This window comes from Protomyctophum parallelum (assembly GCF_964188405.1).
Source record: "Protomyctophum parallelum genome assembly, chromosome: 6".
NCBI classification, from domain to species: Eukaryota; Metazoa; Chordata; class Actinopteri; order Myctophiformes; family Myctophidae; genus Protomyctophum; species Protomyctophum parallelum.
This window is the reverse complement of record NC_139701.1, coordinates 16,827,243-16,840,238: the sequence shown is the minus strand read 5'-3', so window position 1 is coordinate 16,840,238 and position 12,996 is coordinate 16,827,243. Positions and strand designations below refer to the sequence as shown.

At 43.4% G+C, this 12,996-nt stretch overlaps 1 protein-coding gene across 1 annotated transcript in view; it reads right to left on the bottom strand.

The window, feature by feature from the left end:
- Positions 1-12,996, bottom strand: part of obscna (obscurin, cytoskeletal calmodulin and titin-interacting RhoGEF a) — a 62,770-nt gene that overhangs the window by 22,212 nt on the left and 27,562 nt on the right. The window contains exons 27-42 of the mRNA XM_083766932.1: positions 11,909-12,175; positions 11,155-11,424; positions 10,608-10,904; positions 10,171-10,428; positions 9,610-9,876; positions 9,160-9,426; positions 8,785-9,051; positions 8,021-8,287; positions 6,340-6,603; positions 5,941-6,210; positions 5,328-5,594; positions 4,833-5,099; positions 3,854-4,120; positions 3,435-3,701; positions 2,936-3,202; positions 77-2,830 (exon numbers count right to left, since the gene is read on the bottom strand). Coding sequence (XP_083623058.1) covers positions 77-2,830; positions 2,936-3,202; positions 3,435-3,701; positions 3,854-4,120; positions 4,833-5,099; positions 5,328-5,594; positions 5,941-6,210; positions 6,340-6,603; positions 8,021-8,287; positions 8,785-9,051; positions 9,160-9,426; positions 9,610-9,876; positions 10,171-10,428; positions 10,608-10,904; positions 11,155-11,424; positions 11,909-12,175 — 6,783 coding nt within the window. The remainder of the gene's footprint in view (positions 1-76; positions 2,831-2,935; positions 3,203-3,434; positions 3,702-3,853; positions 4,121-4,832; positions 5,100-5,327; positions 5,595-5,940; positions 6,211-6,339; positions 6,604-8,020; positions 8,288-8,784; positions 9,052-9,159; positions 9,427-9,609; positions 9,877-10,170; positions 10,429-10,607; positions 10,905-11,154; positions 11,425-11,908; positions 12,176-12,996) is intronic.

The window sequence follows — 12,996 nt, the reverse complement described above, 5'->3', positions numbered from 1 at the left end:
TATTGTTGAATAAGAAAAATTACAAAATTAATTATACAAGTTGCCTAATAATGGTAAGATCTAACTCATTGCTTACTTGAGCTGGAAGCAATAAGCGAGGGTCTCCTCCTCTCCTGCAGGCTCATCTGAGCATCCCGTTCAGTAAGGTTATAGGTCTCCCATAGAGAGATGCTCTCGCTCTCCACATAGCCTGTGGCCTCATTCACTGAGGCAGATTTCTCATCTTGAGTCTGGGGCATCAATTCGACTTGAGGCTGTGACTTGGCTTGGGTCTCTGGGTTTGGTGTAGCCGGTTGCAGAGGGGTTATGGCTGCAAGGGGTGGGTGTGCAGGTTTCTGAACTGGTGAGGCAGACTGCCGAGGCTCTTCTACGATTATATTCCCATTATAAGAGGTTACACCAAACTTATTGACCACTTCACATGTATAGATACCACTATCCTTGCTTGTCAGGTGTGTAACCACCAATGAGCAGACACCTTCTGATGTTCCGATACGGTGGCGTTTGTCATCTAGTATTTGCTGGCCATCTTTCAGCCAGCGCACCGTGCTAGGCTTCCCCTCTACAACACATTGTAGATGGATGGTACCATCAACACTTGCACTCTGGTTCTTGAACACGTCTTTGAAGACTGGACGCATATCTCTGCGGGTCTTGAATCCTTTGAAGGCTGCTTGGATTTTGACAGCGGCCTCCTGCATCTCCGGTTCATCCTCAACACTAATTTCTATATCAGGCACATCTTCTTTAGGCTCATGGAGCCCTTTAGGTAGAACAGGGATGGAGGCCTGAGATTCGGCCCCAACAGCACTAGTAAATGGCTGGATGTTGTTTTGGTTCACTGATGCATCAGCTTCTGAAAAGGTGTCATCCTCGGAAATATAGACAAGAGGGATGTCCTCTGCCATGTTTGGTAGCTCATCCTCCAGCCTCATTGGCATGACAGCCTGTTTGCCTTTTTGGTTTACTTCTGGTTCCTTTCTCAATGGCTTTACAGGCTGTTCAATTGGCTGTTTACAGGCTGTTCGATGGGCAATTCTCTTGTCTGTATCTTTCAATGGCTGCTTGATTGTCTGGTCTGTGTCCTTCACCAGCTGTTTCCTCTGAATTTCTGGCTTTTCTTCAACTTCTCCCCTCCTTTCTGCCGGGTTCTTCAGACTTTCTGGTTCCTCTTTATATTTCACAGGCTGCTGTATTGTCTGGTTTACCTCAATGTCTTTCTTTACCAGCTGTTTTCTCAGAATTTCTGTCTTTTCTTCAATTTTGTCCCCCTTCCCTGCCTGGTTCTTCTGAATTTCCATTTCCCCTTCAGACTCTTTCTCCATGTGCATTGCTAAGATTTCCCCTTGCTGATCTGCCTCAATCTTTCCGGTTTTAGACCTTACTGTTTGGTTTTCATCATGAGCTATGTCAATACCTGCCCCCCTCACCTTTCCTTTTGTCCTGACGGGTGGTTTTGGTGGTGCAAATACTGCCTCCGTTTCTATAGATATGTCCATTTGCTCTGTGAGCTGTTTGTCCAGCTTATCTGTTGAAGGAGTTTGCAACATACTTTCTTCAATCTCCTCCATAGACATTTGTTGCTGCTTTATGTTCTCTTTCTGTTTCTGGTCCTTTCCAACTATGTTTACCTTGTCCTTCAATGTTTCTGTCTCCTCAATTTCATCCAGGACATGCTTTGGAGGTTGTCTTCCTGTTGTGTCTTTACTTTTCCTTCTCGTAGGTGGTTTCAAAGGCTCTTTCTGCATCTGGTCTGCTACAGTTTGCTTTAATGTACCTGCAGGTCCTTCTACTGTTTCCTTCCCTGCAGACCTTATTGGGGGCTTCATTGCTTGTTTGTTATGTTCAAGCTGGTCTTGTTGTTTTACCTTCCAGCTAATCTCACTCTCCTTCTCCAGTGAACTTGTTGGCAGTTCAGTGGTTTTGTCAACGTCATTCTCCTTCTGAATCTTTTCTGGCTCCTTTACTCTTTGTTCAACTCTGTCTGTCTCTGTACCCCTGGGTGGGCATTTGACTCTTTCGTCTTCAACAGCTTCTTTTGGCATTGATTTCATAGGACTTACTGGTTGTTTTGGTTCTTCTTGTGGCTCTATAATGGGTGTTCTCATTATACCTTGTTTCTTTGGCTCTACCTTGTCCTTCAATGTTTCTGTATCCTCGATTTCATCCAGGACATGCTTTGGAGGTTGTATTCCTATTGTGTCTTTATTTTTATTTCTTGCAGGTGGTTTCAAAGGCTCTTTTTCAATCTGGTCTGCTACAGTATGCTTTAATGGACCTGCAGGTTCTTCTACCGTTGCCTTCCCTGCATACCTTATTGTGGGTTTAATAGCTTGTTTATCGTGTTCAAGCTGGTTATCCTTCTCTGGAAGCATTGTTGCCTCTTTCACTCTATCATGAACTTCCTCTGTTATTTTCCAAGGCCTAACTGGTTGTTTCGGTTTTTGATCAACCTCAGTTTCGACCTCCTCCTTTGCAAGAGTTCCAGGTGGCAGTTTCAATTTCGGATCAACATCATTTGTCTTCTCTAAAACCCTGACAGATTGTTGTGGTTTTTGATTCACAGCAGCATCCTTGTCCTGGATTATTTCTTGTTTCACCTTCCAGGTAATCTCACTCTCCTTCTCCAGTGATCTTGCTGGCAGTTCAGTGGTTTTGTCAAATTCATTCTCCTTCTCCTCAGTCATTCCTGTCTCCTTTACTGTCTCTTCAACTCCAAATACTTTCTCAGTAGCCCTTGGTGGACATTTAACTCTTTCATCATCAACGGCTGTGCCTCCTTCCTCAGCCTGTACAGTTTGCAAATCTTCTTTGAAGAATGCAGGCAGTTCTGGTAAAGATTGGTAGGGAGGAACATCACTAGTATCAGTCACTCTAAATGCCTGTTTATTGAATTAACCCAGTGGTATTTTAGACACAGATGCACATACAGTACCTGTCACTGACAGAGGTGCCGTGGTCTCTGCACCTTCTGCCTGACACGAGTAGCTTCCACTTTCCTCAGGTTTGAGGTCCTTGATGTGAAGCTGGACAAGGCAGCCATCTTGTTTCATCTCATACTTCCTGTTGGCTCTCAGAGGCTGCTTGTTCTTCTTCCATTGCACAGATACACCAGGTTTAGATAGCTCACAATACAGTGTGACTGTGTCTCCTTCCTTAGCCTCCGCACTCTGCAACTCCTTCTTGAAGAGTACAGGTATTTCTGGGAAATATCAGACATACATTACAATATCATTACAGTTTATTAGTCTAGCCTGACATTGGCAACATTCATAAAAGTGGACCAAATCTAGTTTTTATTTGAAAATATTGTGCAAACACACCTGGCTACAACATGATTCTGGTTCTGTCTGTCCACAATCATAACTGGAACTATTTGATTTTCTCAGATGCAAGAAATGTATTACGCATACTGTATATCAAAAACGGCACACCTTTAACGGTTACAGTTGCGGTGGTCTCTGCCCCTCCTGCAAGACAGGAGTAGCTTCCACTGTCCTCAGGTTTGAGGTCCTTGATGTGGAGCTGCAGGGAGCAGCCATCCTGTTTCATCTCATACTTCCTGTTGGCTCTCAGAGGCACCGTGCCCTTCCTCCATTGCACAGACACACCAGGCTTAGACAGCTCACAGTACAGTATGGCTGTGCCTCCCTCCTCAGACTGCGCACTCTGCATATTCTCCTTGAAGAATAAAGCTAGCTCTGGGAAAGTTGTATGGAAAGTGACAGAATGAGATCACAGTACTTTAACGTGAACACTGTTTGAGATCTTGTTTTAGCGTACGTGTACCTGTAGCAAATAAAGTGAATGCTAGAACATTTCAAAATTTGTATCATAAATATAATTCACACACCTTTCACTGACAGAGTGGTAGCTGTTTCCACAGCTCCTACGACACACGAGTAGCTGCCACTGTCCTCAGGTTTGATGTCCTTGATGTAGAGCTGCAACAGGCAGCCATCTTGTTTCATCTCATACTTCCTGTTGACTCTCAGAGGCAGCTTGTTTTTCTTCCATTGCACAGACACACCAGGTTTAGACAGCTCACAGGACAGAGTGGCTGTGTCTCCCTCTTCAGCCTGTACACTTTGCAACTCTTCCTTGAATAATGGAGAGAGCTCTGAAAGAGGTGAATGAATAGGTTGGTATTCATTGCCTTAGGTCTTGTAGGAACAAAACCCAGCAGCGGCAATTCTGAATGTGTTCTTACTTTATGCTGCACTGGGGCACCCATTCAATAGCTTTAAAAAAATCACACTGTGTGAAGTGAAGGGCGCTCTTATCATACTTCATCATACATCATCTCATTCTCAGTAATGGCAATGACGGTCTGCCTGTCTGTTCACCCAACACTTTGTTGGGAATATAAAATGGATTGCTTTACGTCACATGTCGGGATGTACTCATGACATAAACAACAGTTCAAGAAAAAAAACATTTTCAAGTGAACTTTGTGTAAGGACTAGGCTATAAAGCCCCACCAGTGACAGTGTGAGGCTCCATTGGTGGTACAGTGTCCAATGGTTTAAGCTACTTTGGTCCAGTTGGTGTTAAGGAGCAGCACAGCTTCTAGGGGCCACTGGATCTTTTTATTCTTAGACTTGTTAAGACAATAGTGGCTATGCACTTGACATCATTCTAAACTCTAGTAATGCTATATGCTTCATACTGCTCAATGTTTTGCCACTTAGTCTAGCTGAGGGGGACGTGTCCCAGTGGAAATGTGATGCATATTGTATGTGCATACTCTCTGATGCCAAAAAGCTCAGATAGTCAATAGAAAGTATTAGCATTTTTGGGATACAATGACATATTTTACAGTATGCACAAACCTTTCACTGACAGGGTGCAAATGGTCTCTGCACTTCCTGTCACACATGAGTAGCTGCCACCGTCTTCGGGTTTGAGGTCCTTAATTTGGAGCTGCAACAGGCAGCCATCTTGTTTCATCTCATACTTCCTGTTGGCTCTCAGAGGCAGCTTCTTCTTCTTCCATTGCACAGACACACCAGGTTTAGACAGCTCACAGGACAGAGTGGCGGTGCCTCCTTCCTCGGTCTGTACAGATTGCAACTCCTGCTTGAAGAATGGAGGGAGTTCTGGGAATGATAACGGGGGATTATTAGCTAATACTTTGCCTTGAGTATTTGCAGATATTTCTAATAGCTTGCTTATTCCTTTAGTGCAGTTGCATTGCAGAGGATTGGGGATAATATTTAATTACTATAGTATAATAGTATAATAGCCCAGAAACTATTTGAAAATCAAGTATACATTTAGGCTACAGTATGCAGTACAATGTATTACACAAATATCAAAATACACACCTTTTACGAATACGGACGCAGTGGTCTCAGCACCTCCTTCCACACATGAGTAACTGTCACTGTCCTCAGATGTGAGTTTGTTAATTTGTAGCTGCAACAGACAGCCATCTTGTTTCATCTCATACTTCCTGTTGGCTCTCAGAGGCAGCTTGTTCTTCTTCCATTGCACAGACACACCAGGTTTAGACAGCTCACAGGACAAAGTAGCTGTGCCTCCTTCTTCAGCCTGTACGCCTTGTAACTGTTCCTTGAAGAATGCAGGGAGTTCTAGGAAAGAAACAATAAAGACAAGGGAAGGAATTGATTTGGTCCCAAAAAAGTTTCAAACACTTTTACATTTATTCTTTAAAATTAATTATTCAGTCCAATATAAGTCATTTTTAATACTTTGCCTTAGTATTTGGAGATATGTATAACTTGTTATCTAATACACTTGTCAGAGGGTTGGCTACCATCACATAACGCAATTCAATTTGTGAAAGATCATCTGCAACAAGGGAAAGTATTTGCGAGTAAGTCTAGCGTATACGTTTAGATGTTTGTCCTCTTATGACCTGATGTGATTTCTCCATATGCAGTTAAATGTTGCACACCAATCCCAAAATGCACACACCTTTTACATATACAGACGAAGTGGTCTCTGCACCTCCTGCTGCCACACAGGAGTAGCTGTCACTGTCCTGAGGCATGAGGTCCTTGATGTGGAGCTGCAACAGGCAGCTGTCCTCTTTCATATCATACTTTCTGTTGGCTCTCAGAGGCAGCTTGTTCTTCTTCCATTGCACAGACACACCAGGTTTAGACAGCTCACAGTTCAGAGTGGCTGTGCCTCCTTCCTCAGCCTGTACACTTTGTAACTCTTCCTTAAAGAATGCAGGGAGTTCTGGGAATGATTGGAAGGGGAAGAACATTATTATCAGCCATACATTTATAGGAATAATCCTCCTCTCTAAATGTCCATTTGCTGAATTAACCCCAGTGGTTATTTTCTTTATGCATAACATGCACATACCTGTCACTGACAGAGTTGTGGTGGTCTCTGCACCTTCGGCCTGACAGGAGTAACTTCCACTGTCCTCAGGTTTGAGGTCCTTGATGTGGAGCTGGACAAGGCAGCCATCTTGTTTCATCTCATACTTCCTGCCTCTCAGAGGCAGCTTGTTCTTCTTCCATTGCACATACACATCAGGTTTAGACAGCTCACAGGACAGAGTGGCAGTGCCTCCTTCCTCAGCCTGTACACTTTGCACCTCCTCCTTGAAGAACAGAGGGAGTTCTGAGAAATACCAGACAGACATTTTACAGGTTATTCGTTTAATATGAATACAAGGAGGCATTATCAAATGGATCAAATATTGTTATCTGCAAATCATTTTATTTGTTTGTTTTAGTTTACTTAAATGGTAGCAATTTCCACAAAAGACAATACAATTCCTGCCACAAAAGTAAAAGTAAAGCCTCTCCTGATCGAGAGATGAAATTGCAATTGTATCACCCAGGATTTGAACCCAGGTCTCACACGTGGGAAACCCATAATGCTCAAGCAAGGGGGAATTCCACCTTGGCCAGGGGATATATTCGGCTTATGACTTATGAGCTTCAGGCAGAGCTATAGTATAGTACCTGTCCACCAGCAAGTGTCCTACCTGACTGACACCAGTGCAATTTAGTATGGAGACCACCTCAAACCACTGAAGATGTATTAGTTATATTGTATTAATACTCTACCATGAAGATAAGTTAAAATTACATTTTATTCATTAAAACCAGTAAGACGTCTGAGGGCGTCCAAGCGACGTGCACTGGCCATATATGGATCGTGTCTTGAGTGTACAGGGTTTGGTGAGGTCAGATCAACATATGTTGTCAGAACAGGTCAGCTCCATATGGAGATCTAAGGGTGGCAGCGGGGGCAGTGTCTTGAGTGTACAGGGCCCAGGTATTCAGGACTTAATTTTCATTTTCTCTAGTTTTCTGCTGCCAGGCGTGGCTGCACAAATAACTTTGGGGCAGGCCTGTCTAGAGTTTAAATGGATAGGTATCAGTCAAAAGGGAGACATTGAAGAGGAAGGATGAATGGGGAAGGATAAACATATGGAATCTCAGAATAGGTTCTGACATAGCCTAGCTAATAAGCCAGACTAATATCACACTGTGGTTTTTGCCAACGGCTGATTCGCGTCTGGCTTATTAGCCAGGCTAGTTCTGAGATCCATATACTAATACTGATGGCATCAGGGATCTCCATATATGGGCTTAATTGCGACAGCGGGTCGCATTTACTATGATCCCTGATTTACTATCATCCCTGATGATGTCATAGTGATGTCACGAGACCTGGGCACAATATATGGGGGCTTTCGTTTCGTTTCTCTTTTTTGTATGGGGATTTTGAGTGATACACAAAAAACCGCACAATTCCATAGTTAACTGTGACCTTCGGTCACAATAAGTTCCAGGTTGCAGCTTAATCGAACACACTGAGTAGCTTTCTTGCTAGCTTATGAAGGAGGCGGTCGCACTTATTTTTGGCGCTGCTCTGCGGCGACATGGGCATAAGGGCTACGCTTGCATGCGGGCCCTTTGTCTAAGACAAATTTCTTCCTCGGGAGACAAATAATAAAGAACCTTGAACTAATCCAGAATCCAAACTTTTGTAAACTTTTTCTATGCATTTTTAAAAATGCACGCACCTTTTACAGACACAGCTGCGATGGTCTCTGCATCTCCTGCCACACAGGAGTAGCTGCCACTGTCCTCAGGCTTCAGATCTTTGATGTGGAGCTGGAAGAGACAGCTATCTTGTTTCATCTCATACTTTCTGTTGGCTCTCAGAGGCAGCTTGTTCTTCTTCCATTGAACAGACACACCAGGTTTAGACAGCTCACAGTTCAGAGTGGCTGTGTCTCCCTCCTCAGCCTGTACACTTTCTAACTCTTCCTTGAAGAATGCAGGGAGTTCTGGGAATGATTGCACATGTGTTAAGTTTATTAGTTTAATATTAATGACAATGGAGAGATTAATTACCACATGTGAATGTGAAGTCTTGTTTCAATTTGGAAAATGTTGTTTGTTTTTTGTTTACTGGTGGCGTTTTCCAAAATGACAATAAAGTAAATGCTACCAGTCAACGTGCATTCGAAAATGTATGCAGAATCCATGATTTTCCAGATGTGCTGTTGTAGGAGAAAGAAGGGACACCCGCCACTTGCTAGGTTCAAGAGCATTTATTTCTTAAGAGAGCTCTCTTGTCAAAGTATTTGTATACTATGTGCAGTGACAATAAATTGAATCTAATCTAATCTAATCTTAAGAAAGAAATGCTCTTCTTTCTCCTACGTTGTATGCCTCGTCACCATCGCACCTGCTCCAAATTGCCTACTGGGTGTGTCATCTCTCTATACAGATGTACTGTTGTAAAATGTTTCTATGTACATTTAAAATGAAATACACAGACCTTTTACTGAGAGACTGGCAGTGGTCTCTGCATCTCCTGTCACACACGAGTAGCTGCCACTGTCTTCAGGTTTGAGGTCCTTGATGTCGAGCTGCAACAGACAGCCATCTTGATTCATCTCATACTTCCTGTTGGCTCTCAGGGGCAACTTGTTCTTCCTCCATCGCACAGACACATCAGGTTTAGACAGCTCACAGGACAAAGTGGCTACCCCTCCTTCCTCAGCATGTACACTTTGCAAATCTTCCTTGAAGAATGGAATCGACTCTGATAAAGAATGGTAGGGAGGGACAGAATGATCGGCATTAGATTCATTAGAATTAATGTGTTTCTCTAAATGTTTATTGAATTGTCCTGAGAATTTGTTACACACACCTTTCACAGACAGCATTGCAGTGGTCTCTGCACATTCTGCCTGACAGGAGTAGCTGCCACTGTCCTCAGGTTTGAGATCCTTGATGTGGAGCTGCAACAGGCAGCCATCCTGTTTCATCTCATGCTTTCTGTTGGACCTCAGAGGCTGCTTGTTCTTCTTCCATTGCACATACACACCAGGTTTAGACAGCTCACAGGACATAGTGGCTGTGCCTCCTTCCTCAGTCTCCACACTCTGCAGATCTTTCTTGAAAATCGGAGGGAGTTCTGGGGTAGATACATCCAATGATTAGACATAATAATGCATTTATTTATTACTGTGCTGAAGGCAGATATCACGATATCATGATTAACAAAAAGTTATCTTAAAGTAATTCTACTGTTCCGCCACTGTAGAAATGTCCCTCGCTGCATATATAGTTTGCTATGCATATTTTAAAATGCACTCACCTGTCACTGTTACAGTTGCAGTGGTCTCTGCACTTCCTGCAACACATGAGTAGCTGCCACCGTCCTCCAGTTTGAGCTCTCTGATGTAGAGTTTGAACAGGCAGCCATCTTGTTTCATCTCATACTTCCGATTGGTTCTCAGAGGCAGTGAGTCTTTCCTCCACTGCACCGGCACCCCAGACCTAGACAGCTCGCAGTACAGGAACGCTGTGCCACCTTCCTCAGACTCCACATTCTGCAGCTCTTCTTGGAAGAATGGTGGAAGCTCTGGGGAGAGACAGTTGGACCAAGAAGTAGTTATAAGTTGGAAAGGAATACACTAGACACAAGCGTCATATTTTAAAATCATTTTCTAAAGGGAAGCATTGGTTGAAAGTTAACTTAACATGGGGTGAAGATAATACCTGGTTTAGTAAAGAGATTAACCAGGTGCACAATTTAAATAAGTAATTTATACTTGGTCATATAATCCGGTCCAATGCTGTTCGTCATAAAGGCATTTGGCCATGGCTAGTACGATCCATAGGCTATACACTTATAATGCTGCAGACCTCCTTTTACCTTTCACTGCAAGTTTGGCACTGCACTGCACATCTCCTGTATCACAAGTGTACACGCCAGTATCCTGGAGCTCCACATCATAGATGATCAGTAGGTTGACTTTGCCTTCCTTACGTATTTCAAACTTTTCACCACTCATGAGTGTGATGTAGTTACGTTTCCAGGTAACAGAGGAAGTATGGTCAGAGGTGGTGCAGGACAAGGTGGCCGTCTCCCCTTCCATGATTGCAACATCCTCGGGCTTCTCCTCAAATAACACTTAAGAGTTTACAATAGTTCATATTAGAAGAGAATACTCACTGATTCCTGAAGACTGAACTGAATGAAGTACAGTTTAGGCAGTAGTATCTAATACACCAAATAACTTATTTATTTATAATACACTCAATAAAGAAAACAATATAGTCAAAAACAGCAGTTGTCTCTTCTGTCCTCACCTTTGGGCTTGGGGACCACTAGCAGACTTGCAGAAGACTTCTCCTCCCCAACCACAAAGGCAACGGTGCCCGTCTCCTCTGGTGTGGTCATGGTGAGAACCAGATGATGAAAACGGCCCCGGCAAGACATCTGGTTCATCTCGTTATTCTGCAGCTGGCTGGAGCCCAGCCACCACACGCCCTCAGTCACATCCGAATGGGTCAGCTCGCACTCAAACGCAGCGTCCTCGCCAGCTGTCACTGTCATGTCCTTCAGCCCTGACACGATCCGTACTCGCTCTGTGGAGGAACGAGGAACTAGATACATAGCTCTAACTTTTAGAGAATGGAAATGAAATGTGTCGCAAAAAACGAATGGCATGATGACAATAATGTGTGGTTTACTCAGCATATTATGAGTAGCCCACACAAAGCTAACTCACAATTATGAGTTAGCCTCACAAAGATGGTAATCATCTTCAATGAAATGATCATGAAATAAGAAATAAAAATAAATGAATGAAATGGAAAAAGATCAAAGGAGATGTTATCAAACGTATCCACCTACCCCTTACGACTAACTTTGCAGTGGTCTTCTTGCCCCGAGTAACGCAACAATATTCTCCAGCGTCCTCCGGACACAGTTTATTGATTTCTAGGGTATGAGTGGCTCCTCTCTTTATGATACTGTAGTGTCCTCCATCTTCCACCAGCTGGTCATCCTTCCTCCAGGTGACTGGAACGTTGGCACTGGAAATCTCACACGACATCAGCAGTGATTTACCTTCCATCAACACCTGGTTCTGCAGCTCCTTCTCAAAGAACACAGAGGCTGCCGCTGTAAGGGGAGGTGGGGCATGATGTCATTAAGGAATGTCCATGTGAAAAACTAGTGATACAAGTGATACAAATGTAAGCAAATGGAAAAATAAAAAGTAAAAAATAGCAGTGGAGACATTCTAGGCGTCTAAGGGAATGACTCAGCTCTTAATAGGACTAAACATTATACACCAGATAAATGTGTGCATTCACTGTATTTTGGAACACTAACAGGGTTTTCTTTTTGTTTGTGCGTGCCTACACAAACACACACATTGTCTACAGGCATAAAATAAAATTATGACCTCATTGTCATAACAGTGTGTAATAGTAACACAGGTTTGTATTTTGTTTTAGGACAAGTTTCAAATAGCATATTACTTTTCAGCATATTATTTAAAAACCTTTCCAGAATGTCAATTCTGCACATTGGACGCTTCATTTTGGAAATATAGTGTAAAGAACAAGACACATTGATAAATCCTCAACACTACTGAACACACCTCTCACACACACTTCAGCTGTCGTCGTCTGGTCTCCGAAGACACAGCTGTACTGCCCTACATCCTCTGGCTGGACATTCCTGATGTGCAGGTCGGCTATCTTCCCGTCCAGCTTCATGTTGTATCTCCCTCCATGGTAGATCTGGTCCTCTCCCCTCCACCACTGCACCGGGACCCCAGCCTTGGACAGCTCACAGCGCAGGTTCACGATGCCTCCTTCTCTGCCCTCCTGGTTCTTCAGACCCATCTTGAAGGTGCACGGAATGGCTGTGGATCACAGGTAAACAATCTCATATCTGGGACTTTACCGGAGTTGGACTCTTGCGTCAGGTAGGACAACTACAGATTGACATTGGTTTCCCAAAGGACACATGGTGTAAGAGGTATGGTGTTGCATTTGATTTAATTTAATATTTCGACTATTTTTAAGAGTAAAGAGAGCCTACTGTCAGCTGTCCAGCAGTCCAAATATTATTAAATTCAATTTCAGAATGGTAGACCTGAGGCCTTCAATACCAGGCCTGAGGCCTGGGGCCTACCATACTAGACCTGAGGCCTGAGGCCTACCATACCAGGCTTCAGGCCTGAGGCCTACCATTGCGTGGCACATCTATGCACGAAATGTCTATGTTCACAGGCTTCTGTGTGCGGCCTAGAGGGCATCTGAGCATGTGCAACACCATACCTCTTACACCATGTGTCCTTTGGGAAACCGGGCCAATGTCAATAAGGTTATTTGAATTAGACAGTGCGCCGGATTGGACACTATATGCGGCACCATCTTTACAGTATGGAAACTGCTGCAATTACCTCTCAGACATAAAACTTGCAGATAGTAGCTTTAATCAACACTGTGGAAACCTATCCTGTATCTCTGGTGTTTATACCATAACTCCTATTTAAGTGATTTTCATGGTTACATATTTTCATCACCCTTATCCCTAAACTTTTTTGCCATTTCTTTGTCCTACTAGCCGACACGTTGTGAGCTTGTAGATCGGCTATTTGAAGTTTAGGGATACGTTTAGGGATAAGGTAAGGCAATGGCCAAAATAGGGCCCGGCTCCTGTGGTTTTTGATTGTCATTC